Source organism: Lolium perenne, chromosome 2 (assembly GCF_019359855.2).
Source record: "Lolium perenne isolate Kyuss_39 chromosome 2, Kyuss_2.0, whole genome shotgun sequence".
Lineage (NCBI taxonomy): Eukaryota > Viridiplantae > Streptophyta > Magnoliopsida > Poales > Poaceae > Lolium > Lolium perenne.
Window position 1 is genome coordinate 256,316,344 of NC_067245.2, and position 26,845 is coordinate 256,343,188.

Consider the following 26,845-nt stretch of genomic DNA (forward strand, 5'->3'; position numbering starts at 1 on the left):
TTTTATTTGACTGCTCATACGTGATAGCTAGCCAGCTAGGTTTTGAAAAAAGAGGCTTCGATTGGGACGTTTAAAATCTCGACTCATCAGAACGTACATGTTAAATCAATCAGTACTCTGCCTAGACGTAACACTGTTAGGTCCAAGTGGTATGACCGGATGCAAATGTGTAGAGATTTTTAGAGTTAAGGGATAAGGGATACGAAACGTGTATAGATCAACACATAAAAATTAGGCTGTCACACATTTACCAGATTGATAGCATGAACGATCTACACAAATCTCTTCCGTTATAATTAACTACTTTATACAAAATGGAATATTTTCTATCGGACCGCAAGATTGAATACATTCTTTTTGACAGGCTAACCGTTTTTTCTAAAACTGCACATATTGAATAGGTGTATTTTATTTGACTGCTCATACGTGATAGCTAGCTAGCTAGGTTTTGAAAAAAGAGGCTTCGATTGGGACGTTTAAAATCTCGACTCATCAGGACGTACATGTTAAATCAATCTGTACTCTGCCTAGACGCAACACTGTTAGGTCCAAGTGGTATGACCGGATGCAAATGTGTAGAGATTTTTCGAGTTAAGGGATAAGGGATACGAAACGTGTATAGATCAACACATAAAAATTAGGCTGTCACGTAAGGTACTGCCATTAAAATATGGAAAGACATAAAACGTGCAGTGTTTTTTTTCTTTGCGACCTGTGTAGTGTTGAATCCAAACTCTAACTATCAAAATATTAGATCCTCTTTCCACATGCACGTAAGGTACTGCCATTAAAATATGGAAAGACATAAAACGTGCAGTGTTTTTTTTTCTTTGCGACCTGTGTAGTGTTGAATCCAAACTCTAACTATCAAAATATTAGATCCTCTTTCCACATGACACGGACCTCATATGGTACCCATTTTTCTTTTGGACTTCCTATTTTTCTTTTTTTTCGTGAGATATATGGAGCTTACGTGCCAGTCTATTTTTGTACACCTATATTGTTATACGTAACACTTCCTATCTTTTAATCTCAGACGTTAAAATTAAAATCACCGGTTTATATTTTTTAAGCATATGTGGATTAACCTGGTGCCTCGAAAAACACCCTTATTTTGCTTTTAGTATATAATAGATATTCTGCTTTTGTATACAGCCATAATGGCGAACACTTTTCCTAAGAGGACTTTGAGGAAGGTTGAGGGATGGCTCGGTGATTATGATGGACCAATAACAGCTCTCCTGTGTGGGATGCTGAAGGAACTTCATTGTGATCCACGGATACCTGTTATCAAGTATACCTACTATGATGGGAAAATCCTAGCCAAGTGCGGGGTATCGGTCCAATTACCGACAAAACTGCTGAAGAGTCGTATAATGCCATACGGAGAAGCCAAAACTATCACCACAGCCTACCACATGGGCCTATTCAAGGCAATCCTTGAGATAAGGCAGCATAAGTCAGTAGAACTGCTATGTTCAGAGTTTTCTCATATACCTCATGCCGAGGAAGATGAGGATCCCACTCTGAATCATTTGGTGTTAGCACGCAGAAGTCCTGTAGCTGCAGCACAGCACATGGATAGCTGTAAGTCTTTATTGACCACGATGTACCTTTTACACATGAAGATGAGAGGTGAGATTGACCACATGCTAGCTGAGTTCACGGACCCTGATAAAGTCCAAACTCGGATGAGTGATTTGAGGGCACAACCACAACACACTACACCTTTCTTTAGCCTAGACAGCTATGTAGATGACCAGTTATCCCATAAAGATCCACTCACACCCAACTTTGTCCCACATTATCCACATGTGTCAGCATCATATGAGTCTGGATACGGGGGAGATGATTCCAGGAACCTAAACTGCTCGGAGTCACCAATCGAGAACTCGACTGGTTGGCGTTTCGGGGAACCATTTGGAGATGAAGGAGAACCCATCACTTGTGAGTCAGAGGATGAAGGAGGCGCGGTTAACCAGAATGTTAACCAGAGCTTTGGGCAGGAAGAGAAAGATACCAACTCCATTTCTTTAGATTTGGAGATGGGATTACCCAAAACATCCCAGTACGTCGTAGGTGAGAGTTCTAGAACCAAGAAAAAGAAGAAGAAGAAGATGAGGGGTCAAGTGAATAGGAATCCTACATGGATGACAGAAGAAGATGAGCTGTATTCCACTGGGGATATATATGAGTCTTTATCGAGCTACTTTGGCATGACAGATCTCTGTCTCGGCACTTCGTCCGATTCAGACTACATACCTACGGGAAGGACCTTCATTCCGGACGGTGTTCGGAGGACAAACCGCTGTACCGGATGGACCCCAGGGATGTACGCGGAGGCGAGTTATGATGACGAGGAGTAGAGCTCCAAGGAAGAATAAAGTAATCTAGGTGGTATTGTAATAGAGCGTATTTTAAATTCCCGTTGGCTTGGGCTTTGAGCCAAATAAGTGGTTTATATATACCACATGTAATATAAGTTTGTGAGTGTGTTATGTATTATACAAAGTATATGCATAATAAATGTTTGTTTTGTATTTGCTTCTTGATTTCATTGTGTGACTAGTTCTGGGCATTGAGTTGAGCTCAGAAAGCATTTGCATGGTGTAATTATGAGTAATCGCTCTTTGTTACAGGACTAGGGGGAAATGGCGTTGGTAGAAACCGAAGAGGCTCGCAGAGAGCGGGAAGCAAGAGAGAAAGAGGAGGCAGATGCAGCAGCTAGAGCAGAGAACGCACCACCACCACCACACCCAATGATGCACCCAGACTTCCAACAGTATATGAGGTCAATGGAGGAAGATAGGAGGCGTTACCAGGAAAGCCAGAGCAAGAACATGCAAGATTTCTTTACCCACGTCATCAATGATAGGGGTAATGAAGGCAAGGGAGTAACACTATCGGACTTCCAAAATGCAAGACCACTACCATTTACATCAGCTCCAGAACCAATGGACGCTGAAGATTGGCTTATGGATACGGAACGGAAGCTGAAGACCGTTGGTTGCAACGATGAGGAGAAGATTAGATACACCACTTATCTGTTGTCAGGACCAGCAGCGTCATGGTGGGAGAACCTTGTAGCAGTACACCCTCCAGATAAGGTATTCACCTGGGAGGAGTTCAAGAAGAAGTTCCGGGATGCTCATGTTCCGGACAGCGTGGTGGAGCTGAAGAAGAGGGAGTTTGAAGAACTAAGACAGAATACTGCACCCATCATGCAGTATGTTCAGGATTTCAACAGGTTATCCAGGTATGCACCTGAGGATGTAGATACAGAGGAGAAGCGGAAGAAGCGGTTCATGAAAGGCATGAATCCATACATGAAGATGCAACTGAGGTTGGCACGGACTGCCGAATTCCAGGAACTGATTGACTCGGCAATCACTTTTGAGGATGATTACCGGCAAGTCCAAGAGGATAGGAGGAAGAGGGCTCGTATAGAGCCAAGGAAGTACCCAATCAGTAAACCAACACCTGATCGGAGTTTCAAACCCCGATACCGACCTACTACTGGTAGCCAATACAACCGGGGAGGTCAGAACCAGAACCCAATCAGCCAAATCATCTGCAATAATTGTGGCCTAAAGGGTCATTTGCAGAAGGATTGTTAGAAACCCAGGATCATTTGTTATGGTTGTGGGAAGGAAGGACACATCAAGCCAGAGTGTCCAAACAAGGCATCTTGGAGCGGACAGAGCTCTGGAGGACGAGGTGGAAACAACAACAACAACAACAACAACAACCGCAACAACAACAACAACAACCGCAACTACAACTACAACAACAAGAGGGGAAAGCCTTATGGAAAGCTGAATTGCACATCTTTGGAACAAGCGGAAGAGTCGGATCAAACAGTCTTAGGTACGCTAAGCATTCTTACTCATCCTGGCAAAGTATTATTTGATACTGGAGCAACCACATCATTTCTTGCATTGGAGTTTGTGGAAAAATTCGGGCTTAGATGTTCTAAGTTAGAAACTCCTATAACTGTTCTATCCGCGGGGGGAACGATCTTAGTAACCCACGTGAAAGAAGCACAAGTCCTAACCATATGTGACTGTGTGTATTTCGCGGACCTATTCATCATACCCATGAAGGACATATCAGTCATCCTAGGGATGGATTGGTTGACAGAAAATGGAGCGGTGATTAACTGTGGAGACAAAACAGTATCACTTCGCAACTCCATCGGAGGTCGAATAGTGTTCCAAGGAGATAAGTACAGTTAGTTGGAGATTGGATTGGAACTCAATAGTCTGAAGGAGGTGAGAATTGAAGATATTCCTGTAGTGAATGAGTTTAAGGATGTATTTCCTAAGGAACTACCGGGAATGCCACCCGATAGAGAGATAGAATTCACAATCGATCTGATTCCAGGCACAGCACCAATAGCACAACCACCATATAAGATGGGGCCGAAGGAATTAGTGGAACTGAAAGCTCAGATTGATGAGTTAGAACAGAAGGGATTCATTCAAGAAAGTGTGTCACCATGGGGTACACCAGTGATTTTTGTGGATAAAAGAGATGGAGGAAAGAGAATGTGTGGAGATTACAGAAATTTGAACAATGTAACTATCAAGAACAAGTATCCTTTACCTAGAATCCAAGACCTTTTTGATCAAGTTCAAGGAGCAGGAGTCTTCTCGAAGATAGATTTAAGGTCAGGATACCATCAAATCAAGATCAAGAAGGAGGATGTACCAAAAACAGCGTTCGTATCAAGGTATGGACACCATGAATACTTGGTTGTACCATTTGGACTAACAAATGCACCAGCAATTTTCATGAATTTGATGAACAAGATATTCATGAAGTACTTGGACAAGTTTGTGATAGTGTTCATAGATGATATTCTAATCTATTCCAAAGATAAAGAAGAACATGCCAAGCATTTGAAGATAGTTCTGCAAACTTTGAGGGAACATCAGCTATATGCGAAGTTTAGCAAGTGCAAATTTTGGTTAGATAGTGTTGAATTTCTTGGACATGTCATAACCAAAGAAGGCATAGCGGTGAATCCAAGCAAGGTTCAGTCCGTATTGGAATGGAAATCACCTAAAAATGCTAAGGAGATACGAGGATTTCTTGGTATGGCAGGCTATTATCGGAGATTCATAGAGGGATTTTTGAAGATTGCAGGACCAATGACCAAGTTACTCAAGAAAAATACTCCATTTGTGTGGACAGATGAGTGTGAAGCCAGCTTCCAAACACTAAAAGATAAGTTAACCACAGCACCGGTGTTAGCAGTTCCTGAACCTGGAAAGGATTACACGGTGTATTGTGATGCTTCCAAGAATGGACTTGGATGTGTTCTTATGCAAGATCGGAAGGTCATAGCTTATGGATCAAGGCAGTTGAAACCACATGAACACAACTACCCAGTACATGATCTAGAGTTAGCGGCAGTTGTGTATGCTCTGAAGAGTTGGAGACAATTTCTATATGGATCCAAGTGTGAGTTATACACCGATCACAAAAGTTTGAAATATTTCTTCACCCAGAAGGAATTAAACATGAGACAGAAGAGATGGTTAGAGTTGATTAAGGATTACGACCTTAAGATCAACTATACACCAGGCAAAGCTAATGTAGTAGCAGATGCCCTAAGTAGGAAGAGTACCGAGAATCAACCTACGGAATGGGAGATTCCAAAGGAACTTCGGAAAGAGCTAGAGGAGGCTCAGATTTTATTTATTCAAGGTGATGATAAGGGAAGTATAGCAACCATGAGGATTATGGATGAGATGTACTCAGACTTGAAATATGAGATTATCCGAAAGCAAGCGGATGATTTGTTCATCCAAGAGGAAATCAAGAGGATCGGAGAAGGAAAACCATCAGAATTCCATCTAGGGGATTTTGATTCATTATACTTCCAGAAAAGGATCTGTGTACCGGATGATCCAGAAGTGAAGACAATCATATTAAAGGAAGCACATGAAACCCCTTATTCAATACATCCAGGAAGTACTAAGATGTATATGGATTTGAAGGAGATGTTCTGGTGGAACAACATGAAAAGAGAAATAGCACAATATGTCTCGGAATGTCATACATGTCAACGAGTGAAGGCAGAGCATCAGAGTCCTGCGGGATTACTCAAACCACTAGCGATACCGGAATGGAAATGGGATGAAATCGGAATGGATTTTGTTACTGGTCTACCAATGACTAGTAAGAAGAAGGATATGATATGGGTAATAGTGGACAGACTTACCAAGAGCGCTCATTTCATAGCCGTAAACACAAAAGATACTGCAGAAAAGCTTGTGGATATATATGTGAAGGAGATTGTGAGTAAGCATGGAGTACCAAAGAAGATAGTCTCAGATAGAGGTTCAATTTTCACATCAGCATTTTGGAAACAACTACACGAAGCTTTGGGATCCAAGCTGGATTTCAGTACAACTTATCATCCACAAACCGGAGGACAAACCGAAAGAACCAATCAGATACTTGAGGACATGCTTAGAGCTTGTGCTCTGAACTTTGGAGGCTCATGGGAGGACCATTTACCTTTAGCGGAATTCTCATATAACAATAGTTATCAGAGTAGCATCCAGATGGCACCGTACGAAGCATTGTACGGAAGAAAGTGTCGATCACCAATTTGTTGGTTTGAAACCGGAGAAAACAAGGAGTTTACACCGGACTACATCAAGGAGAGACAAGAAGTCATCGAGGTGATCCGGGATAGACTCAAAATAGCTCAGAGTCGTCAGAAGAGTTACGCCGACTTAAAGAGAAGAGATTGGGAACCAAAAGTGGGAGACATGGTTTATTAAAGGTTAGCCCAATGAAAGGACTTAAGAGGTTCGGAGTAAAAGGAAAATTAAGTCCTCGATATATTGGACCATTTAAGATACTCAGTCAGAATCGAGGAACAGCTTTTGAGTTGGAGTTACCGGCACAACTAAATCAAGTTCATAATGTGTTTCATGTTTCACAACTCAGAAAGTGTTTGAAGGCACCGGATGATCCCATTACATATGAAGAAATAGAATTGCAATCTGACTTAACTTATGTGGAAAGACCAGAAAAGATCTTAGAAGTACAGTGGAAGAAGTTAAGAAACAGAGCAATTAAATACTGCAAAGTTCAATGGCAACATCATCCTGAGCGAGAAGCAACTTGGGAGACGGAAGAAGAATTAAGGAAGTCATACCCCGAAATGTTCAGGTACCAATCTTCAGTTCGGGACGAAGTTTCTGTTAAGGGGGAGAGGCTGTAATAACCCAGAACATAGGAACAACGAAGGGTAGATTTAGAAATGGGATGTGCATTTCATCGCAAAACGGGGGAAATTTTCGCGCCTTATTGCAACTAAACCTAAGAGGGATCGAGGTTCTCTCTCATTTTGCACTTAGGGTTAGGCAATGTGAGTTAGGGAAATTTCGACATGATCTCTTTTGTATCTTGTACTTTGAGGGAATGATTACATTTGATAAGTGTTAAACATTTAACTATAAACATCACACAATAGAAACAATGAATTTAAAATTTCAAACATAAGATATAAATTCAAATCACTTTGAAATTCAAAGTGAATATGAAATACAATATATAATCAAGAATATAAACATTACATAATACAAAGCTCATAAACCAAAAACTTGAGCTTTATTGATATACAACACATATACAAGGTCTTTACAATATTCTTGATACAAGAATTGAGACATAATTATCAATATAAAGGAAAAAGGAAAATTACAAGTTTAATTCTAAACTAAACCTAAACTAAGTGGCTTGAGGATGATCTTCTGGCCATAGCATCATTCAACCCTGCAAAACAAAAACAGAGAACAAGAACTAGCCAGAATACAAGTGTTAACACAAAGTTCAGTTTGGACAGTTAGCAAAATAACACAAAGTTCAGTTTGGACAGTGAAACTGTCACAGCACACTTGTGCTTGTCCAAAATCCTGGACAGCACAAGATAGACATAGGCAGACCAGCACTGAGCAAGCCACAGGGGCTCAAGTTTCACCATATGAAGGCTGTTGCTAGGCAAGCAACAGCAAGGCAATGCAAGGGGTGAGTCATAAAGTAAATGAGCTTGTGTGTCATGGCCAGGGAAGAAGTAGAGGCCATATAAATAGCACACAAACCCTAGAACCATGACAGTCGACCACATTTGCAAATCACCAGGTAAGGGTGAAGCAAGAACAAGCAACAGTTCATCCAGTTCATACTCAAGAACAGAAACCAACACAACCAACTTAGACACCAGTAATCATGGTGACCTAAGAAGATCAACCAGACACTGGAGGTGAAGGGCTGTGCACAACAGAAACCCCAAGTCTGCATCAACCAAATATTTCACACTAGGAGCTGGAACAAGGTATACCAAATACCTGGACAGATCCAATGGATCTGATCCATCACATATGCATGAAATAAGCATGGGATGAGCAGATGCTCATATGGGTAGATCATCACTTGGTTTTCACCAAGGATTACTGCCAGTCAAAAGCTACTAAAAATAGAAAGCATCTAGGTACAGATCTTGTACACTGAAACTAGCACACATGCACAGATGCACACCATAGCCAGATCACATGCACAGATAGCACCAGTAGATGAATTGCAAGGATTAGCAGCTAAGACTACACAGTAAATCCTAAGCTATGAACCATCAGTAAACCCTAGTTTTCATCAGGCAAACATATTGGCATTCATATCAAGTATGATTCCCAAATATGCAAGCAAAGGTTGAGTAGCCACAAGATCCAACTAACTAAGTGAGCAACCAATCAGTAGCAAGGCTACTGAGGTCACATCACACTTAGCATCAATTAAAAGGAAGCCAAACATAGCACATCATTATCCAGGAATGGATTCAGATTCAATTGCTTGCTAAACACTCATGAATAGCCAAATCATTTGCAAGCAAGTCATTTAAATCATTACTGCATAAGCAGTTCATCATAATTTAATTAATACAAGCATGAATTTATCACAGATCCATGCTAAGCACTGACAGTAGCATACTATTAAGCAACACAATTTAATCACTGCAACATAGCCACTGGAGCAAGTCCAGTAGCTTGAGTAAGCAACAGCATAGTGATGCTTGAGCATCAGCATCACAAGGGAATTGAATCACTTAGCCACAGTATTAATCAGTAAGCCATCACTAACAATTAATTGATCAAATGGATCAATTGAATCAAGTCAAGCTACACAGGGAAGTTAGCCGACAAGCAAGGAATGATCCAATGGATCATTGGCTTGCATAGGAAGCACTGAAGCATATCACAGGCACCACTGGCACACACACAAGTGTCACTGATGCATCACAAGCACACCTAGACAAGCAAGCCATAATCAAGCATAGCATGGCATAGCAAGCTTTTGAGCAAAGTACAGTAGAGCATGGCAAGTACAGAGCATGCTAGGAGCAACAGAGAAGCAAGCACAGCATGAATAGCAAGCAAATCAACATGGGTCAGTACCAGTAACTGGTAATTTGGCCATGAGCTTGCAGTAGACATAAGCACAGGAAGATTGCGCAGCAATAGCTTGTCTCTGCGTGATCACAGGACCACCAGAGAGCAACAGAGCATGAGGAGGAAGAAGAACAGTAACAAGGGGAGGCGCACAGATATGGAGAAGAGGAAGAGGAAGTGCAGCAACTTACTTGCGCCTGGAAGCAGAAGCTAGGGCATGGCGAGGCAGTGCTCACGCGGCCCTAACAGCTGCAAGTCCAGGGTAGGCGCCGACGTTACGCCAGCGAACCCAAACACGAACCAGCACCACCGTAGCAAGCACCTGAGGCGACGGCACGAGTACTGCGAGCAGCACCCGCGCCAGGTCAACCCCAGGCGCGTATCCATCATCGGTGAGGACGAGAGCTCGCCGGAGTTCGTCGAGGCGAATCTCCACGAGATCCAGAATGGAGGCGATTCGCCAGTAGAGGAAGCAAAGGGGAAAACCACGCGGACAGATCGATAGATCTGCACGCGGCGGTTCCGAATCGGTAGGTGGCTACGACGGGGAAGCTCGGAGATGGCCGGAGCGAGGCGGCGGCCATGGCGGCGACGCCATCGCCAAAGCGTCGCGAGAGATTAGGGTTAGAGGTGAACGAGAGAGAGAGGGCCAAGTGAGTGAGAGAGGTGGGCCGTTCGGCGCCACCGAACCCAAAAGGGATTAGCCTTATTGGGCCGTCCCTGGGTTTAGGTAAATGGGCTGGGCCCAATATGGGTCCAGGGGGGTATTTTGGTCTTTTAACATTTAATAAAAGGCCAGAAATTTACAAAATTTTAATAAATCAAATAAAACTCTAAAAATCCATTAAAATTTGGATTAATGAATGAAAAATAAATCTGAACAAGAATAAAATATGAAATGAATTTATGAGACAAATTCAAAATTATGAATTTTAATAATTTAAATAATAACTTGGGATTTTAAACTATTATTTCCTTGTAATTAAAATTCAAGGAAAAATATCAAATAAGTTCAAATACTTATTTTCAAACATTTCAAAATGAAATTCTACTATTCCAAGTCATTTCTATTGGAAAAGGGTATTTTTCCAAGAATAATACTATATTCCTTTTTATTCCAAAAACTATAGAGGTAACTCTATGATTTCAAATTATTTTTGGAATGATTAAGGAAATTGCGGTGACCCAGCATACCACTGCATGTTGTAGTATACAAGTCGTTGATATGATCTTTGCGAAGGGACTTCTTCATAATTTGCCATATCCCTCAGAGTGGTACAACAGAAACATTGCAGGTCATAACACTCCATACTTTATTACATACATTGTCTTAACAAGTTGGTATTCTCACAGGTCCTATGAGAACACCCTAAGGTACTACTTAAGTACGATTACAACTCATAACAAATATAAAGAGAGCTCAACAACTTATTTAGGTAAGTTCTACGTTGCTCGGCTCTATGATGCTAGGGTATGTCACTACTCCTCCACCTCCGTGTCATCTGGTCCGTAGACTATCCCATAGTCTACACCTTCCACTCCGCCGGTAAGATCAGGTTCTTCGTAGACCAGCTCGTAACTTCCTTCTGGTGCTCCATCGTTGATGGCCTCCACTTCCGGATCACAGTCTAGCAAGGGTGTCGAAAGAAAGTGAGTGCAGGGGTACTCAGCAAGTTCTAAAAGAATAAAAAGGTGTTTGATGCACTAGCTACGACCATTGATCAGGAAATCGCAGGTCAATGCATGTTTTTGAAATCATTTCTTCAAAAGGTTGCTTTTATTATGAAAACTATGCCCGTCAGTCTTCACAGGTTGACTAGAACTTCATGGAGTTCCTTTCCTGCCGCGTTCGTAGTTCACTTCCCGGAACAAGGAGTGACAACCACAATTTGATACACTCTACAGAGGTGCGTTACTTTTCCCACAAGAGATCTCACCCTTTTTGCCATCCGCAGGGACTTGCCCCTGTTCACACTTCCTTTGGTGTGAGGCCAGGTATAAAGATCCAAGCCCACACCGCCTTCTCCGCGACTGCAAATCCACCCTTTTGTCCAACCGTACACCTCCAGTAGACTTCCCCCGATAATACGGCTTTACTCATGGTGTACTCCGGACAATCCTTCATAGATCGTAGAGCCATCATCACTAATGGATGGGGATTTAAAAGGCTATCCCAACCTACGGCAGTGCCTCCAACACCCCGCCGGCTCTACCAATCCATTGGCGTGCAGAAGGGAAAAGATACGACTGGCTTCCCCAGAGCCATTATAGATCTCATGGTCAACGCGATTTGTACGGCGCTAGAATCACTGGACGACATTGGTAATTTAATCCTAGGGTGATATAACCCATTGCAATGGAACCTCCACCATATCAACACATACCATGGTTCCATTGCCAGCCACATAGTCATATTCATAGTTGGAAAGTAACATTTCATTTGCGATGTAGGAATGATAAGTATATAGCTTTGCATTAAAGTAGTAGAAAATACTCAAGTTGACATGAGCAAGGGTGAACTTGCCTGTGGACTGCGAGATAGTGCAGTTCAATGCAGTTGATGGAACCTGGACCTCGGGTTCTGTAAGAAGCATCATTGTCCGGTAAGGACAATGTTATAAAATCCAAATAATGCAATCATGGATGTATTATTTTATGTTGAATCCCTTTACCCCGTTGAGTTATATCAATTTAGGGTTGCGTTTAAGATTTATGTCTTTGACGGTAACTTGCAATTGATTTAAAAGTATAAACCATTTTAATTCACACGGAGTACAACAATTCAAAGTAAAACTATTTTTACTTGGTGATTTCCTTAATCATTCCAAAAATAATTTGAAATCATAGAGTTACCTCTATAGTTTTTGGAATAAAAAGGAATATAGTATTTTTCTTGGAAAAATACCCTTTTCCAATAGAAATGACTTGGAATAGTAGAATTTCATTTTGAAATGTTTGAAAATAAGTATTTGAACTTATTTGATATTTTTCCTTGAATTTTAATTACAAGGAAATAATAGTTTAAAATCCCAAGTTATTATTTAAATTCTTAAAATTCATAATTTTGAATTTGTCTCATAAATTCATTTCATATTTTATTCTTGTTCAGATTTATTTTTCATTCATTAATCCAAAATTTAATGGATTTTTAGAGTTGTATTTGATTTATTAAAATTTTGTAAAGTTCTGGCCTTTTATTAAATGTTAAAAGACCAAAATACCCCCCTGGACCCATATTGGGCCCAGCCCATTTACCTAAACCCAGGGACGGCCCAATAAGGCTAATCCCTTTTGGGTTCGGTGGCACCGAACGGCCCACCTCTCTCACTCACTTGGCCCTCTCTCTCTCGTTCACCTCTAACCCTAATCTCTCGCGACGCTCTGGCGATGGCGTCGCCGCCATGGCCGCCGCCTCGCTCCGGCCATCTCCGAGCTTCCCCGCCGTAGCCACCTACCGATTCGGAACCGCCGCGTGCAGATCTATCGATCTGTCCGCGTGGTTTTCCCCTTTGCTTCCTCTACTGGCGAATCGCCTCCGTTCTGGATCTCGTGGAGATTCGCCTCGACGAACTCCGGCGAGCTCTCGTCCTCGCCGACGATGGATACGCGCCTGGGGTTGACTTGGCGCGGGTGCTGCTCGCAGTACTCGTGCCGTCGCCTCAGGTGCTTGCTACGGTGGTGCTGGTTCGTGTTTGGGTTCGCCGGCGTAACGTCGGCGCCTACCCTGGACTTGCAGCTGTTAGGGCCGCGCGAGCACTGCCTCGCCATGCCCTAGCTTCTTCCTCCAGGCGCAAGTAAGTTGCTGCACTTCCTCTTCCTCTTCTCCATATTTGTGCGCCTCCCCTTGTTACTGTTCTTCTTCCTCCTCATGCTCTGTTGCTCTCTGGTGGTCCTGTGATCACGCAGAGACATGCTATTGCTACGCAATCTTCCTGTGCTTATGTCTACTGCAAGCTCATGGCCAAATTACCGCCATCGGTACTGACCCATGTTGCTTTGCTTGCTATTCATGCTGTGCTTGCTTCTCTGTTGCTCCTAGCATGCTCTGTACTTGCCATGCTCTACTGTACTTTGCTCAAAAGCTTGCTATGCCATGCTATGCTTGATTATGGCTTGCTTGTCTAGGTGTGCTTGTGATGCATCAGTGACACTTGTGTGTGTGCCAGTGGTGCCTGTGATATGCTTCAGTGCTTCCTATGCAAGCCAATGATCCATTGGATCATTCCTTGCTTGTCGGCTAACTTCCCTGTGTAGCTTGACTTGATTCAATTGATCCATTTGATCAATTAATTGTTAGTGATGGCTTACTGATTAATACTGTGGCTAAGTGATTCAATTCCCTTGTGATGCTGATGCTCAAGCATCACTATGCTGTTGCTTACTCAAGCTACTGGACTTGCTCGATGGCTATGTTGCGTTGATTAAATTGTGTTGCTTAATAGTATGCTATGTCGATTGCTTAGCATGGATCTGTGATAAATTCATGCTTGTATTAATTAAATTATGATGAACTGCTTATGCAGTAATGATTTAAATGACTTGCTTGCAAATGATTTGGCTATTCATGAGTGTTTAGCAAGCAATTGAATCTGAATCCATTCCTGGATAATGATGTGCTATGTTTGGCTTCCTTTTAATTGATGCTAAGTGTGATGTGACCTCAGTAGCCTTGCTACTGATTGGTTGCTCACTTAGTTAGTTGGATCTTGTGGCTACTCAACCTTTGCTTGCATATTTGGGAATCATACTTGATATGAATGCCAATATGTTTGCCTGATGAAAACTAGGGTTTACTGATGGTTCATAGCTTAGGATTTACTGTGTAGTCTTAGCTGCTAATCGTTGCAATTCATCTACTGGTGCTATCTCGTGCATGTGATCCGGCTATGGTGTGCATCCGTGCATGTGTGCTAGTTTCGGTGTACAAGATCCGTACCTAGATGCTTTCTATTTTTAGTAGCTTTTGATCGGCGATAATCCTTGGTGAAAAACCAAGTGATGATCTACCCATATGAGCATCTGCTCATCCCATGCTTATTTCATGCATATGCGATGGATCAGATCCATTGGATCTGTCCAGGTATTTGGTATACCTTGTTCCAGCTCCTAGTGTGAAATATTTGGTTGATGCAGACTTGGGGTTTACATTGTGCACAGCCCTTCACCTCCAAGAACCGGTTGATCTTCTTAGGTCACCATGATTACTGGTGGCTAAGTTCGTTGTGTTGGTTTCTGTTCTTGAGTATGAACTGGATGAACTGTTGCTTGTTCTTGCTTCACCCTTACCTGGTGATTTGCAAATGTGGTCGACTGTCATGGTTCTAGGGTTTGTGTGCTATTTATATGGCCTCTACTTCTTCCCTAGCCATGACACACAAGCTCATTTACTTTATGACTCACCCCTTGCATTGCCTTGCTGTTGCTTGCCTAGCAACAGCCTTCATATGGTGAAACTTGAGCCCCGTGGCTTGCTCTCCGGGTCTGCCTATGTCTATCTTGTGTTGTCCAGGATTTTGGACAAGCACAAGTGTGCTGTGACAGTTTCACTGTCCAAACTGAACTTTGTGTTATTTTGCTAACTGTCCAAACTGAACTTTGTGTTAACACTTGTATTCTGGCTAGTTCTTGTTTTCTGTTTTTGTTTTGCAGGGTTGAATGATGCTATGGCCAGAAGATCATCCTCAAGCCACTTAGTTTAGGTTTAGTTTAGAATTAAACTTGTAATTTTCCTTTTTCCTTTATATTGATAATTATGTCTCAATTCTTGTATCAAGAATATTGTAAAGACCTTGTATATGTGTTGTATATCAATAAAGCTCAAGTTTTTGGTTTATGAGCTTTGTATTATGTAATGTTTATATTCTTGATTATATATTGTATTTGATATTCACTTTGAATTTCAAAGTGATTTGAATTTATATCTTATGTTTGAAATTTTAAATTCATTGTTTATATTGTGTGATGTTTATAGTTAAATGTTTAACACTTATCAAATGTAATCATTCCCTCAAAGTACAAGATACAAAAGAGATCATGTCGAAATTTCCCTAACTCACATTGCCTAACCCTAAGTGCAAAATGAGAGAGAACCTCGATCCCTCTTAGGTTTAGTTGCAATAAGGCGCGAAAATTTCCCCCGTTTTGCGTTGAAATGCACATCCCATTTCTAAATCTACCCTTCGTTGTTCCTATGTTCTGGGTTATTACAGCCTCTCCCCCTTAACAGAAACTTCGTCCCAAAGTTAAGATTGGTACCTGAACATTTCGGGGTATGACTTCCTTAGTTCTTCTTCCGTCTCCCAAGTTGCTTCTCGCTCAGGATGATGTTGCCATTGAACTTTGCAGTATTTAATTGCTCTGTTTCTTAACTTCTTCCACTGTACTTCTAAGATCTTTTCTTGTCTTTCCACATAAGTTAAGTCAGATTGCAATTCTATTTCTTCATATGTAATGGGATCATCCGGTGCCTTCAAACACTTTCTGAGTTGTGAAACATGAAACACATTATGAACTTGACTTAGTTGTGCCGTTAACTCCAACTCAAAAGCTGTTCCTCGATTCTGACTGAGTATCTTAAATGGTCCAATATATCAAGGACTTAATTTTCCTTTTACTCCGAACCTCTTAAGTCCTTTCATTGGGCTAACCTTTAAATAAACCATGTCTCCCACTTTCGGTTCCCAATCTCTTCTCTTTTGTCGGGGGGAAGACCCCGGATAGGGCAATGGACGCGGAGCAGCCGGCTGGCCACTGGCCGGCTCGCGGCAAGGCCGGCTGAGGAGCAGCCGGCTGGCGCCGTGGCCGGCTGGTCCGGAAGCCGGTTGGCTCTAGGTCCTAGTCGGCCTGGCTGCGGCCACCAATGCTGTAGCTGGGCCGGCTTCTACAAGCCATATCCGACTGGGGTTTGTACCTCAGACCGACTCGAGGCTGGCGAGTCTTGCACTCGAAGGAACCGGGTTGGTGATCCGGGTTCCCAAAGTCCACGCTGACTCCATCTTCCATAAAGCGCGGGGCACTGTGGAGCAATAGTGCCACGCGCTGGACAGGCCGTCAGAGCTTACGACGATCCGTGCGGCTACGGTGGCTGACGGCGACAGGGACACCTCCTCCATACCGCCGACCGTGGCAGCCGGATGGGACAGGCCACGATGCTCAACCACTCCTGACGTCACCACCTCGGGAAGGAGCGGAAGCCGAAGCCGGCCAAGCCGGCCAGTAGACTATAGGGTCTTATGTGTAAAGTGCCGGTGCCTATATAAGCCGCACTACCCCTCTAGTGCGAGGAGGATCGATCATTTTATTGCTTTCACCTACCTACGTAGCTGCCCCGTGAGAGAGACCATCGTCTTCCTTAGCCTCTCGGGCCAGCCGGACACAGCTCTAGGAGCACCACCGCATCGTGTGATCATCATATACACTCATAGCAGGAGTAGAGGTTTTACCTCCACCGGAGGGCCTCGAACCTGGGTACGTCGCCGTGTCGCTCATGCCCATACCCGCTTCCGGATACCGCCGTGAGATCCCTCAGGAACCACTTCGATTAGCCACCCTATGGCATATGCCGTGACGATACCACGACATTTGGCGCCCACCGTGGGGCCTTCAGCATCCTCGGCCGGTGTCTTCATCCGGACGGGCCTCACCATCACCACCGGCGAGCGAGTCGCCTGTGCTTGATCTGGAGATTCGGCTCCCTCAACTGCATCAGCGACAACGCTGGCTGCTTCGCTGACCGGCCCTTCCCAGCCGGCGGCAGCGTCATCTCCTTCGGCGGCTTCGACGTTTACGTCGCCACCGTCGCACCGCCGCGCTACCCGCGGCAGGTGCTGCGCTGCGCTAGCCCTCCTCCGCGAGCCGGCAGCAGCGCTCCCGCCAGCCCCGCCGTCGTGCAAGTCATGATGGCTGGCGAGGAGCTCCCCGAGAAGAACCCGCGCACCCGCGGCCCCGGCTTGGAGCGCAACATCGACCCCAACGCCTCCGGCTCGGGCCCGAAAGCGCCACCACCACCGTCCCGGCTGGATGCAGTCCGGGCAAAACTGAGCACCCCGCTCACGCCTGGCGGAGATCCCACCGCCGTCGAGGCGGACTTGGAGGCGCACCGCCAGCTCCTCCTCAAGCAAACCGAAGAACTGGCTGCTGCTAAGCGCCAGATGGAGATCACCCAGCGCGAGTACAACCGCGCCCACGGCCTCACTCCAGGCGGCGACGAGCCAAGCCGAGCCGGCCATATCCGCCGCAGGGGCCGCGACCTTGGCGCTGAGATCGCCCGCGACGGCGCTCCTTCGCCGGCTCCGTCCATGGAGCTCCCCGTCTACAACACGCCCGACAAGAACATGCGCGCGGCAGAAGCCGCCGCGGAAGAGCTGAACCGCCTTGAAGGCGAAGAGTTACGCCGTCGACCAGCAGGATCGAGCCGCTTAACGCAGCCAACAGGCAGATCGCCGACCCCAGGTATGTCAATGCCCCCAGAGCTTCTCACGCTCGTGGAGCTGCAGGCAACGACAGGGAAGGCGCCAGGGACACGGCCGAGTCCGCCTCCCCAGGACCAAGCCGGCGCCATGACTCCCGGGCCACGCACAGCTCGGGCCGGCCAAGCCACCAGCCGAGCGGCAGCGGCCGCAGCCGGCCCCCTCCAAGCCGGAACCAGGAGCAAGACTCCGGACCCCGCCGTCATCACCGGCCGGCTCCAGAAACAAGCGGCGCGCGCCAGCCGGCACACTCCCGGCTGGGCCCGCGCATCGAGCCCGCCGACGCCCGAGATCGCCTCGACCGGCTGGTCGAATCCCGCATTGCGGAGGAAGAAGCTCCAGCCGGCCCAAAGTGCTTCGGGCCCCGCATCGCCAACGAGCCCACGCTCGAAGGCTTCACGCTCCCCCGCGACACCCCCAAGTACGACGGCACCGCCAAGCCGGAGGACTGGCTGCAGGACTACTCCACCGCAGTCGGCATCGCCAAAGGCAACAAGCGCTGGGCCGTGCGCTACTCCCCCCTGATGCTGGTCGGCTCCGCCCGCACATGGCTCAACAACCTGCCAGCCGGCAGCATAAACGGCTGGCTCGACTTCGAAGCGGCCTTCATCAGCAACTTCACCGGCACCTATCGCCGGCCGGGTCGCCCCCAGCAGCTCGAGATGTGCAAGCAGGGCCCCGACGAGACGGATCGCGCGTACCTGACGCGTTGGTGCGAGATGCGCAACTCCTGCGAGTCACGATGGCAATTTTATCCACGGATCCGGGTATCCACGGATATTCGACCCGCCGGGCACGGGTATGAAGGATTGGTTGTGTCCACGGATTTCATGGGGCGGATATCCAATAATTCATGGAGCGGGCACGGGCGTAGCTTTTGCTCCATGGATATTCGATGGATATCCAACTGACATGTGGGACCCACATGTCAGTGACACATGTGATTTTACGTACGATTGGCTGTCCTTTTTAGGCCCAAATCACCAAACCCTTACTTTAAGCATTAATGATTTTATACTCTAAATAATCACGGAACCGCCTTGTGCTGGTAGGGCTTCCGCCGGCCGCATTGACAGTGGATCTTCGTTGATTGCTTCGCCTCCTCGCTATTGTGATATATTGTTGCTTTGATATTCCTATGAATTGTCGATATAATTACGACTGCAATGCTACGAAAATAATGTCGAAATGCTGCCAAAATATTCATGTTAGCTTATTATTGATGAAATGCAAGTGAAATATTGCTGAAATGGTACTCAAATTTTATGGGTATGGATATCCATGGATATCCAGGTATCCATCGGATTTGGATTTGGGGCGACATCCATGCCCATGGATACTTTCGTGGGCGGGGCAGAGCGAGGCTGATGGATTTGGGCATGGATCTGGTTTTTCTATATCCGTCCAAACCCGCTCCATTGCCATCCTTACCTGCGAGGGCGTGCACGAGATCCAGGCCATCAGCTTCTTCATGGGAGGCTGTCGGCCCAACACCATGCTGTGGCACAAGTTGCGCCGCAGTGACCCCAAGTCGATGGCCGCCTTGATGGCCATCGCCGACAAGTACGCGCTGGCAGAGGAAGCCGGCAAGGCGCCGGCTGATATTTCACCGGCTCCAGCAAGGCGGGACAACAACAGGCCGGCTGAGCACAAGCCGGCCGAGGGCGGTTCGCATGGCAGCCGGCGGGACAACTACCGCGGCAAGCGTCACAGCGACCAGCCGGACCGCCGGTACGGCTCCGCCCACGTAGCCGCCGTGGCAGACAACGCGGCAGGCGGCAGCCGCCGCCAGAAGCAAGACCGGCAGTGGAAGCCGAAGTACACCTTTGAGCAAATGCTCGACTCGCCGTGCAAGTACCACAGCGGCAAGAACCCCTCCAACCACACCACCCGCGACTGCCACTTCATGAAGCGGCTGACAAGCGGTGAACCTCTACCGCCTCCACCCCCGCCTCCACCAGCCGGCGGGCCGGGTGGCCCAGCCGGCGCAGAGAACGCCAACCTCGAGCACCACGAGGCTAACCAAGTGCACCATGGCGGCCGATATCTGGCCGAAGACGCCACCTACATCATCTTCACCTCCGAGCCCGAGGATAGGACGAGCCAAGAGCGCCGTTCCCTCGAGGTCAACGCGGTCATACCGCCGGTCCCCCAGTACCTAAACTGGTCAGAGCAGGCCATCACTTTCGATCGCCGTGACACACCGGCTGTCCTGCCGAAGCCGGGCAGCTACGCCATGGTCCTCGACCCCACCATCGGCACAACCCGGCGCAGCGTGCGTTTTTCGCGCGTCCTCATCGACGGCGGCAGCAGCATCAACATCCTCTACCGCGACACCGCCCGCAAGCTGGGCATCCAGGAGGCCGAGTTGCGCCCCACCCCCACCGTCTTCCACGGCATCGTGCCAGGCCATTGCTGCCAGCCGATCGGCCGGATCACGCTGGAGGTGATGTTCGGGCAGCCGGATCACTTCCGCACCGAAAGAATCGAGTTCGAGGTGGTGGACCTCGTGAGTCCCTACCACGCGCTCCTGGGCAGGCCGGCCCTGACCAAGTTCATGGCGGTGCCCCACTATGGGTACATGAAGCTGAAGCTGCCTGGCCCCAAGGGGGTCACCACCGGAGCCGCCGACTACCGCCGCCCCCAGGACTGCGCCAAGCCGAGCACCAAGATGGCCCGAGACGCTGGTCATCGCCACCGAGAAGCAGCTCATCCACGACGCCGTTGCCCTCGCCAAAGCCGCGCAGACAGACATGCCGGCTGCAGGCAACCCGGCTGGGACGACTCACTTCCAGCCGGCCGACCACACCAAGAAGATCCTCCTGGACCCGGCGCAGCCGGACAAGTTCGTCACCATCGGTGCCGGCTTGAACAAGAAATAGGAAAGCGAGCTCACCAGCTTCCTCCGTGAGAATCGGGACATCTTCGCATGGACTCCAAGAGACATGCCGGGTGTGCCGAGGGAGTTGGCTGAGCATCACCTCCACGTCCGGCCTGAAGCCAAGCCGGTGAAGCAGCCTCTCAGGCGCTTCGCCGAAGAACGAAGGAAGGCCATCGGTGAAGAAATCGCCCGGCTCCTAGCTGCCGGCTTCATCATGGAAGTGCTGCACCCGGACTGGCTGGCGAACCCGGTCCTGGTGTTGAAGAAGAACGGCTCTGGCGCATGTGTATCGACTACACCAGCCTGAACAAGGCGTGCCCAAAGGATCCCTTTCCCCGCCGCGCATAGATCAAGTTATAGACTCGATCGCCGGCTGTGAACTGTTGTCTTTCCTAGATGCCTATTCAGGCTACCACCGATTCCTTTGAATCCGGCTGATCAAATAAAGACTTCGTTCATTACCCCGTACGGGGCTTACTGCTACACGACTATGCCATTCGGCTTGAAAAATGCAGGCGCCACCTACCAAAGGTGCATGCAAAAGTGTTTGCAGGATCAAATCGGCAGAAATGTTCACGCATATGTGGATGATGTCGTTGTAAAAACCAAGGAGATGCCTACCCTCCTTGACGACCTGAGAGAAACCTTCACCAATCTGAGAAGATTCCGGATGAAGCTCAACCCGGCCAAGTGCACATTCGGCGTACCGTCTGGCCAGCTCCTCGGCTACCTCGTCTCTCAGCGAGGGATTGAAGCCAACCCGGACAAGATCAGTGCCCTGGAGAAGATGGAACTGCCGCAGTGCCTCAAGGACGTCCAGAAGTTTGCTGGCTGCCTGGCCTCCTTGAGTCGCTTCGTCGGCCGAGCTGGGAGAGAAGGCACCGCCCCTGTATCAACTAATGAAGAAGGCGGACAAGTTCGTCTGGTCACCGCAGGCGGATGAAGCCTTCCGTGACTTAAAGCGCGTGCTCTCAACCGCGCCAATCCTTGCAACGCCGGCTTCAATGGAGCCGATGCTGTTGTACATCGCAGCCACCAACCGAGTGGTTAGCGTTGTCCTGGTGGTGGAGCGCAAAGAAGCCGAAACAGAGAGAAGCTGGTCCAGCGCCCCGCCTATTACCTCAGCGAAGTGCTCTCCCAGTCGAAGCAAAACTACCCCCACTACCAGAAGGTCACCTACGGCGTCTACATGGCGGCCAAGAAGCTCAAGCATTACTTTCAAGAACATCCCATCAGGGTGGTTGCCACAGCGCCTTTGGCGGAAATCATCGGCAGCAAGGATGCCAACAGCCGGGTTGCCAAGTGGGCCCTGGAGCTAGCCGCCCACACTATCCTCTACGAGCCACGCACAGCCATCAAGTCGCAGATCCTCGCGGACTTCTTCGTCGACTGGGCTGAGATGCGCACCGCCGCCCGTGCCGGATTCCACACATTGGAAGATGCACTTCGACGGCTCGAAGATGCGCAACGGCTTGGGAGCCGGCATCGTCATCACCTCTCCCAAGGGAGACCGGCTGGACTACGTCCCGCAGATCCACTTCGCCGCATGCAACAAGGTGGCGGAATATGAAGCGCTCATTCATGGGCTGAAGCTGGCGAAGGAGAGTGGCGTGCGTCGCTGCGTGTGCTTCGGCGCCTCCGACGTGGTCATACAGCAAGCATCTGGCGACTGGGACGCGAAGGACGCCAATATGGCCTCGTACCGCTTCCATGTCCAGCAGCTATCCGGCTTCTTCGACGGCTGCGAATTCCACCACGTGCCACGAGCAAACAACGAGGCGGCTGATGCCTTATCCAAGATTGGCTCAACCCGGCAAGCCATCCCGCCGGGTGTCGCCTTGGCGGTTCTCAAGAAGCCGTCCATCATACCGTCACCGGACTCGGATTCAATATTCGTGCCGGCTGACCCGGGGGCTGCTCAGTCCAACCCGGGGGCTTCATCGCCCAAGTCGGGGGCTAACAAGCCAAACCCGCCGGCTAGCATGCCGAACCCGGGGACTTCTCAGTCCAACCCGGGGGCTTCATCGCCAAACTCGGGGGCTAGCAAGCCGAACCCGCCGGCTAGCAAGCCGGACCCGGCGACCATGCAGTCGAATCCGGAAGCTCCCACGCAGAGGCCCCGTTGGTCAGCGTATTCGAGATAAGATGCGTACCTTCATGGGCACAAGAATTCCTCTCCTACCTCACCGACGGTGTGCTGCCCGATGATAGAGTCCAGGGCCAGGCAGATTGAGAGAAGGGCCAAGGCCTACACCATCATCAACCACCAGCTGTACAAACGCAGCGTAAGTGGGGTGTTCCAGCGGTGCGTCGAGCCGGCTGAAGGGATTGAACTCCTACGGGAAATCCATCAAGGAGAGTGCGGACATCACGCCTCATCCAGAGCCATAGTGGCCAAAGCCTTCCGGCACGGCTTTTACTGGCCGACTGCGCTCAGAGACGCAGAAGATTTGGTGAAGAAGTGCAACGGCTGTCAGCGCTTCGCAAAGCAAAGACACCAGCCGGCTTCCGCCTTGAAAACCATCCCCATCACATGGCCATTTGCCGTATGGGGCTTGGATATGGTGGGCCCATTCAGAACAGCGCGAGGCGGCATGACACATCTCTTGGTGATGATTGATAAATTCACCAAGTGGATCGAAGCCAAGCCAATCAAGAAACTGGACGGGTCCACAGCCGTCACATTCCTCAAGGAAATCATTGTGAGATTCGGCTACCCCCACACCATCATCACCGACAACGGCACCAACTTCTCCCAAGGCATCTTCTCTCGCTATTGCGGGGAAATGGGAATCCGGATGGCCCTATCTTCTGTGGCACACCCAGAGTCCAACGGACAAGTGGAAAAGGCTAACGGCTTAGTCCTAGCCGGCATCCGGCCCCGGCTGGTGGAGCCGCTCGAGCGAGCAGCCGGCTGCTGGATTGAAGAATTGCCCGGTGTCTTTGTGGAGCCTGCGCACAACGACAAATCGCTCGCCGGCTTCACACCATTTTTCCTCGTATACGGGGCCGAAGCCGTCCTGCCGACTGATATCGAGCACGACGCGCCAAGGATCAAGCTCTACACAGAAGCCGAAGCCAAAGAAGCTCGCGAAGATGGAGTCGACCTGGTCGAAGAGGCCCGGCTGCTGGCTGAGTCTAGATCTACCATCTACCAGCAAAGCCTCCGACGCTATCACAGCCGGAAGGTCCAGCCCTTAGCATTCCGAGAAGGAGACCTAGTGCTCCGGCTGATCCAGCGGACAGCCGGACAGCATAAACTGTCATCCCCATGGGAGGGTCCCTTCATCGTGAGCAAGGCGGTAGGCAATGATTCCTACTATCTCATAGATGCCCAAGAGGCTAAGAAAAACAAGCCGGACAAGGCTGACGAGGAGACTAAACGTCCCTGGAATGTCAGGTTACTCCGCCCATTTTACGCATGAGAGCAGGAATGTATGTATCCCTTGTATCCCCTTTGTGAGTTATGAAAAAGCTTGCGCCAAGAGCGCCGTTTCCGACAAGTTTTTTGCATACTTTACCTTGTTTCGCCAATTGGCTTGAACCCTCTCACGCGGTCGGCTCAGTAACGTGATCCGGTTTCCGACAGCCGGCTTCCGACCAGCTACAGACCGCAACCCGGCTGTCCGTCGGCGGGAGTAAGGCCTAGGGAGCCGGCACGCGAAAACGACTAAGGGAAAGAGTAAAGCGAGTTGACTTGCAACTTTTCCTATAAGTGCCGGATTGCCAAATTCAGCTCGTTCGACTGAAATACTATCGGCCTCACCCAGCGGCCCGCTCTTGATCCGGCGACGGACCGCAAGTCGGACGTACGACCGGCAAGGGCACAGCCAAAGAGTGGGGTGGATGGGAAAAAGCGAACGAGTCGAAAGAAAGCAACTCGGCACATAATTGGTTAACAAACACATTAAAGTGTGGCATAATTAAAAGGCGATAATATTGTCTTACATCTGCACCCGGCATCCCGGGGATTTAATAAATTGTCTTGCAAAAGAACAACTGAAAAGCAGGAAATCTAAGCCGGAGGGGCATCAGTGGAGCCGGCGGCCGGGTCGTCCTCAGGCACACCTTCCGCCTCCTCATCATCCAGGTATTCTCCATCGGATGGAGGAGGGTTCGGGTCCGCGACGAAGAGCGTCTTGTCGACGAAGTCGGCGATGGTGCTGGCTCGAGCAAGGCGGGCGGCCTTGAAGTCGGCTGGGAGCTTGTCCTCCACGCCGGCTCGCCGGAACTCAAGCTGCCCCAGGTCCACCTCGTTGTACCAGGAGAGGACGAAGGACAGCGCCATATCGGCACCGGCGCGCGTGGCTGACTCTTTCCAGTCGAGGAAGCGGTCCGGCGCCTGCTCCATCGAGGAGATGAGGCCGGAGATGTCTTGCGGCGCCGCCTCCCCAGGCCACAGCATGGGCACCAGCTCTTCGGCCGCCTTCCGCAGCTCCCAGCCGAGCTTGGTGACGGGCTCGATGCGGGCAGCCATGGACGCCAGATGGTCCTCCATGGAGAAGTACTCCGAGCTGCCCTCGCCGGTTTCCCGCCTCCTGGAATCGCGCGCGACGCCAACGGCTGCCAAAGCCGCCTCCTGCGTCTCCGGGAAGGCCGCTGCAAGAAGAAGAAGCAAGTCAGAAACCATCAAAGCCGAAATAAGATGAAAAATGCAAATTTTCGAAGTCCTAAACCAAAAGGAAAAGCCTGGCGGCAGCCGGCAAGAACCGACTGCCGCCAGCCCGAAGATGAGGGTAGCGAAGAAATAAGAAGTTTCTGCTGCCGGCTACCAACGAAAGTCGGCAGTCGACAGCCGAAAGCCGGCAAAGGGAAGGAACATAAAGATGCACTCACCCGCCAAGCCGCGATCAAGCGCGCTGAAATCGTCGGTCCAACGCTTGGCGGTAGCCGTCAGCTCCGTGGACTTGGCAGTGACCTCCTCCTGCAGCGCAAGCCACTGCTTCTCCACCTCCGACAGCCGCCGGCTCAGATCATCCACCTTCTCCTTCTCCGCCGTCCTGAGGGAGTTGAGCTCGGTGATGTGGTTCTTCTCCAGCAGGCGCAGCCGTGTCAGCTCCTGCTCAGCCAGCTTGAGCTTGCCGGCGGCGGATCGGCCCGCCTCCTCGCTCTCGGCGCACTGCGCGCGAGCGGCTCGGAGATCCGACTCCAGCTGCGGGACTTTGGCGGCTTCAGCTGCGGGGCGGCCGGAAAGAAATATCAGCCAACCAAGATTAAAAAGAAAATAAGACATCAAGTCGAAAGAAGCGTAGAGCTCACCCTTGACGACCTCCAGCTCACGAGCCAAGGCGGCCCGCTCGATCTTGGCCCGGTGGTAGCTGGTCACCACCTGGTTGTACAAGAGGGTGCGCCGCTCCTCAACCGTCTGAAAGAATCAGTTGTTTAGACGAAACCTGAGCCGGCTTCAGGCAGCCGACCCACGTCTCGGAGGGCTACCAGGACAAGAAAATCGCAGAAGAAAAGAAAACACACCTTCTCAGCATCCTCCAGCGTCGCCAGCTGGGCAAGGGTCTCGGCGGCCTTGGTCTTGAGGCTGGCCCGATAGCCGGAGAAAAGCATCTTCATGGGCGCCGTGCCAGGCTGCCCCTCCCGGCTGAGTACCTCGCAGGAGTTCGCCTGATGCCATGCCCTCTCCATGGTTCCTGCCGAGCCGAAGCTGGAGTCGGAGGCGGACGGCACAGCCACCAGCCGGGCACCCTTGGCCACATGAAGGCCCTCAGACGGGCCCGCTGCGCCCTCCGTCCTCACCAGCGCGCGCGAGTCGGCGCCCTCCGTGCGCGCCGGCTCGTCCCTCGCCGGCTCCTGCCTGGTCGGCTCGTCCCTCGTCGGCTGCGGCGGCGGCGTCGCTCCGGGCGCAGCGGATGGCCCAGCCGGCCCAGTTGTCTCCGGCGCCTGGGGCGCCCCCTCCGGACTCTCGTCCAACTCCACCACGGTGGGCCTGCTGCCGGCTCCGGCAGCAGGCGGCGCGGCCTGCCGGCGCCAGTCCTAGGAGCAGCCCCGCCGGCTCCGGCCCCGGCTGAAGGCGGCATGCC

The 26,845-nt window shown here is 49.4% G+C and overlaps 1 protein-coding gene across 1 annotated transcript; it reads right to left on the reverse strand.

Annotated features, from left to right (window-relative positions):
- Positions 1-1,541: 1,541 nt before the first annotated feature.
- Positions 1,542-26,591, reverse strand: LOC127329317 (uncharacterized). The gene is made up of 5 exons (XM_071825656.1): positions 26,286-26,591; positions 26,073-26,178; positions 25,650-25,988; positions 25,076-25,412; positions 1,542-1,563 (listed from the first exon to the last, which is right to left on the reverse strand). Exons 1-5 carry the CDS (start codon positions 26,448-26,450, stop codon positions 1,542-1,544), a joined length of 969 nt encoding a protein of 322 aa, XP_071681757.1. The 5' UTR covers positions 26,451-26,591.
- Positions 26,592-26,845: the final 254 nt, after the last annotated feature.

Coding starts and splice junctions, on each gene's coding strand:
- LOC127329317 (XM_071825656.1), bottom strand. CDS start 26,450: ATGGAGAGGGCATGGCATCAGGCGAACTCCTGCGAGGTACTCAGCCGG. Junction 26,179..26,285: donor CGCTGGAGGATGCTGAGAAG/GTGTGTTTTCTT, acceptor TGATTCTTTCAG/ACGGTTGAGGAGCGGCGCAC. Junction 1,564..25,075: donor CTGTCCTTCGTCCTCTCCTG/GTACAACGAGGT, acceptor GCTGTGCTGCAG/CTACAGGACTTCTGCGTGCT.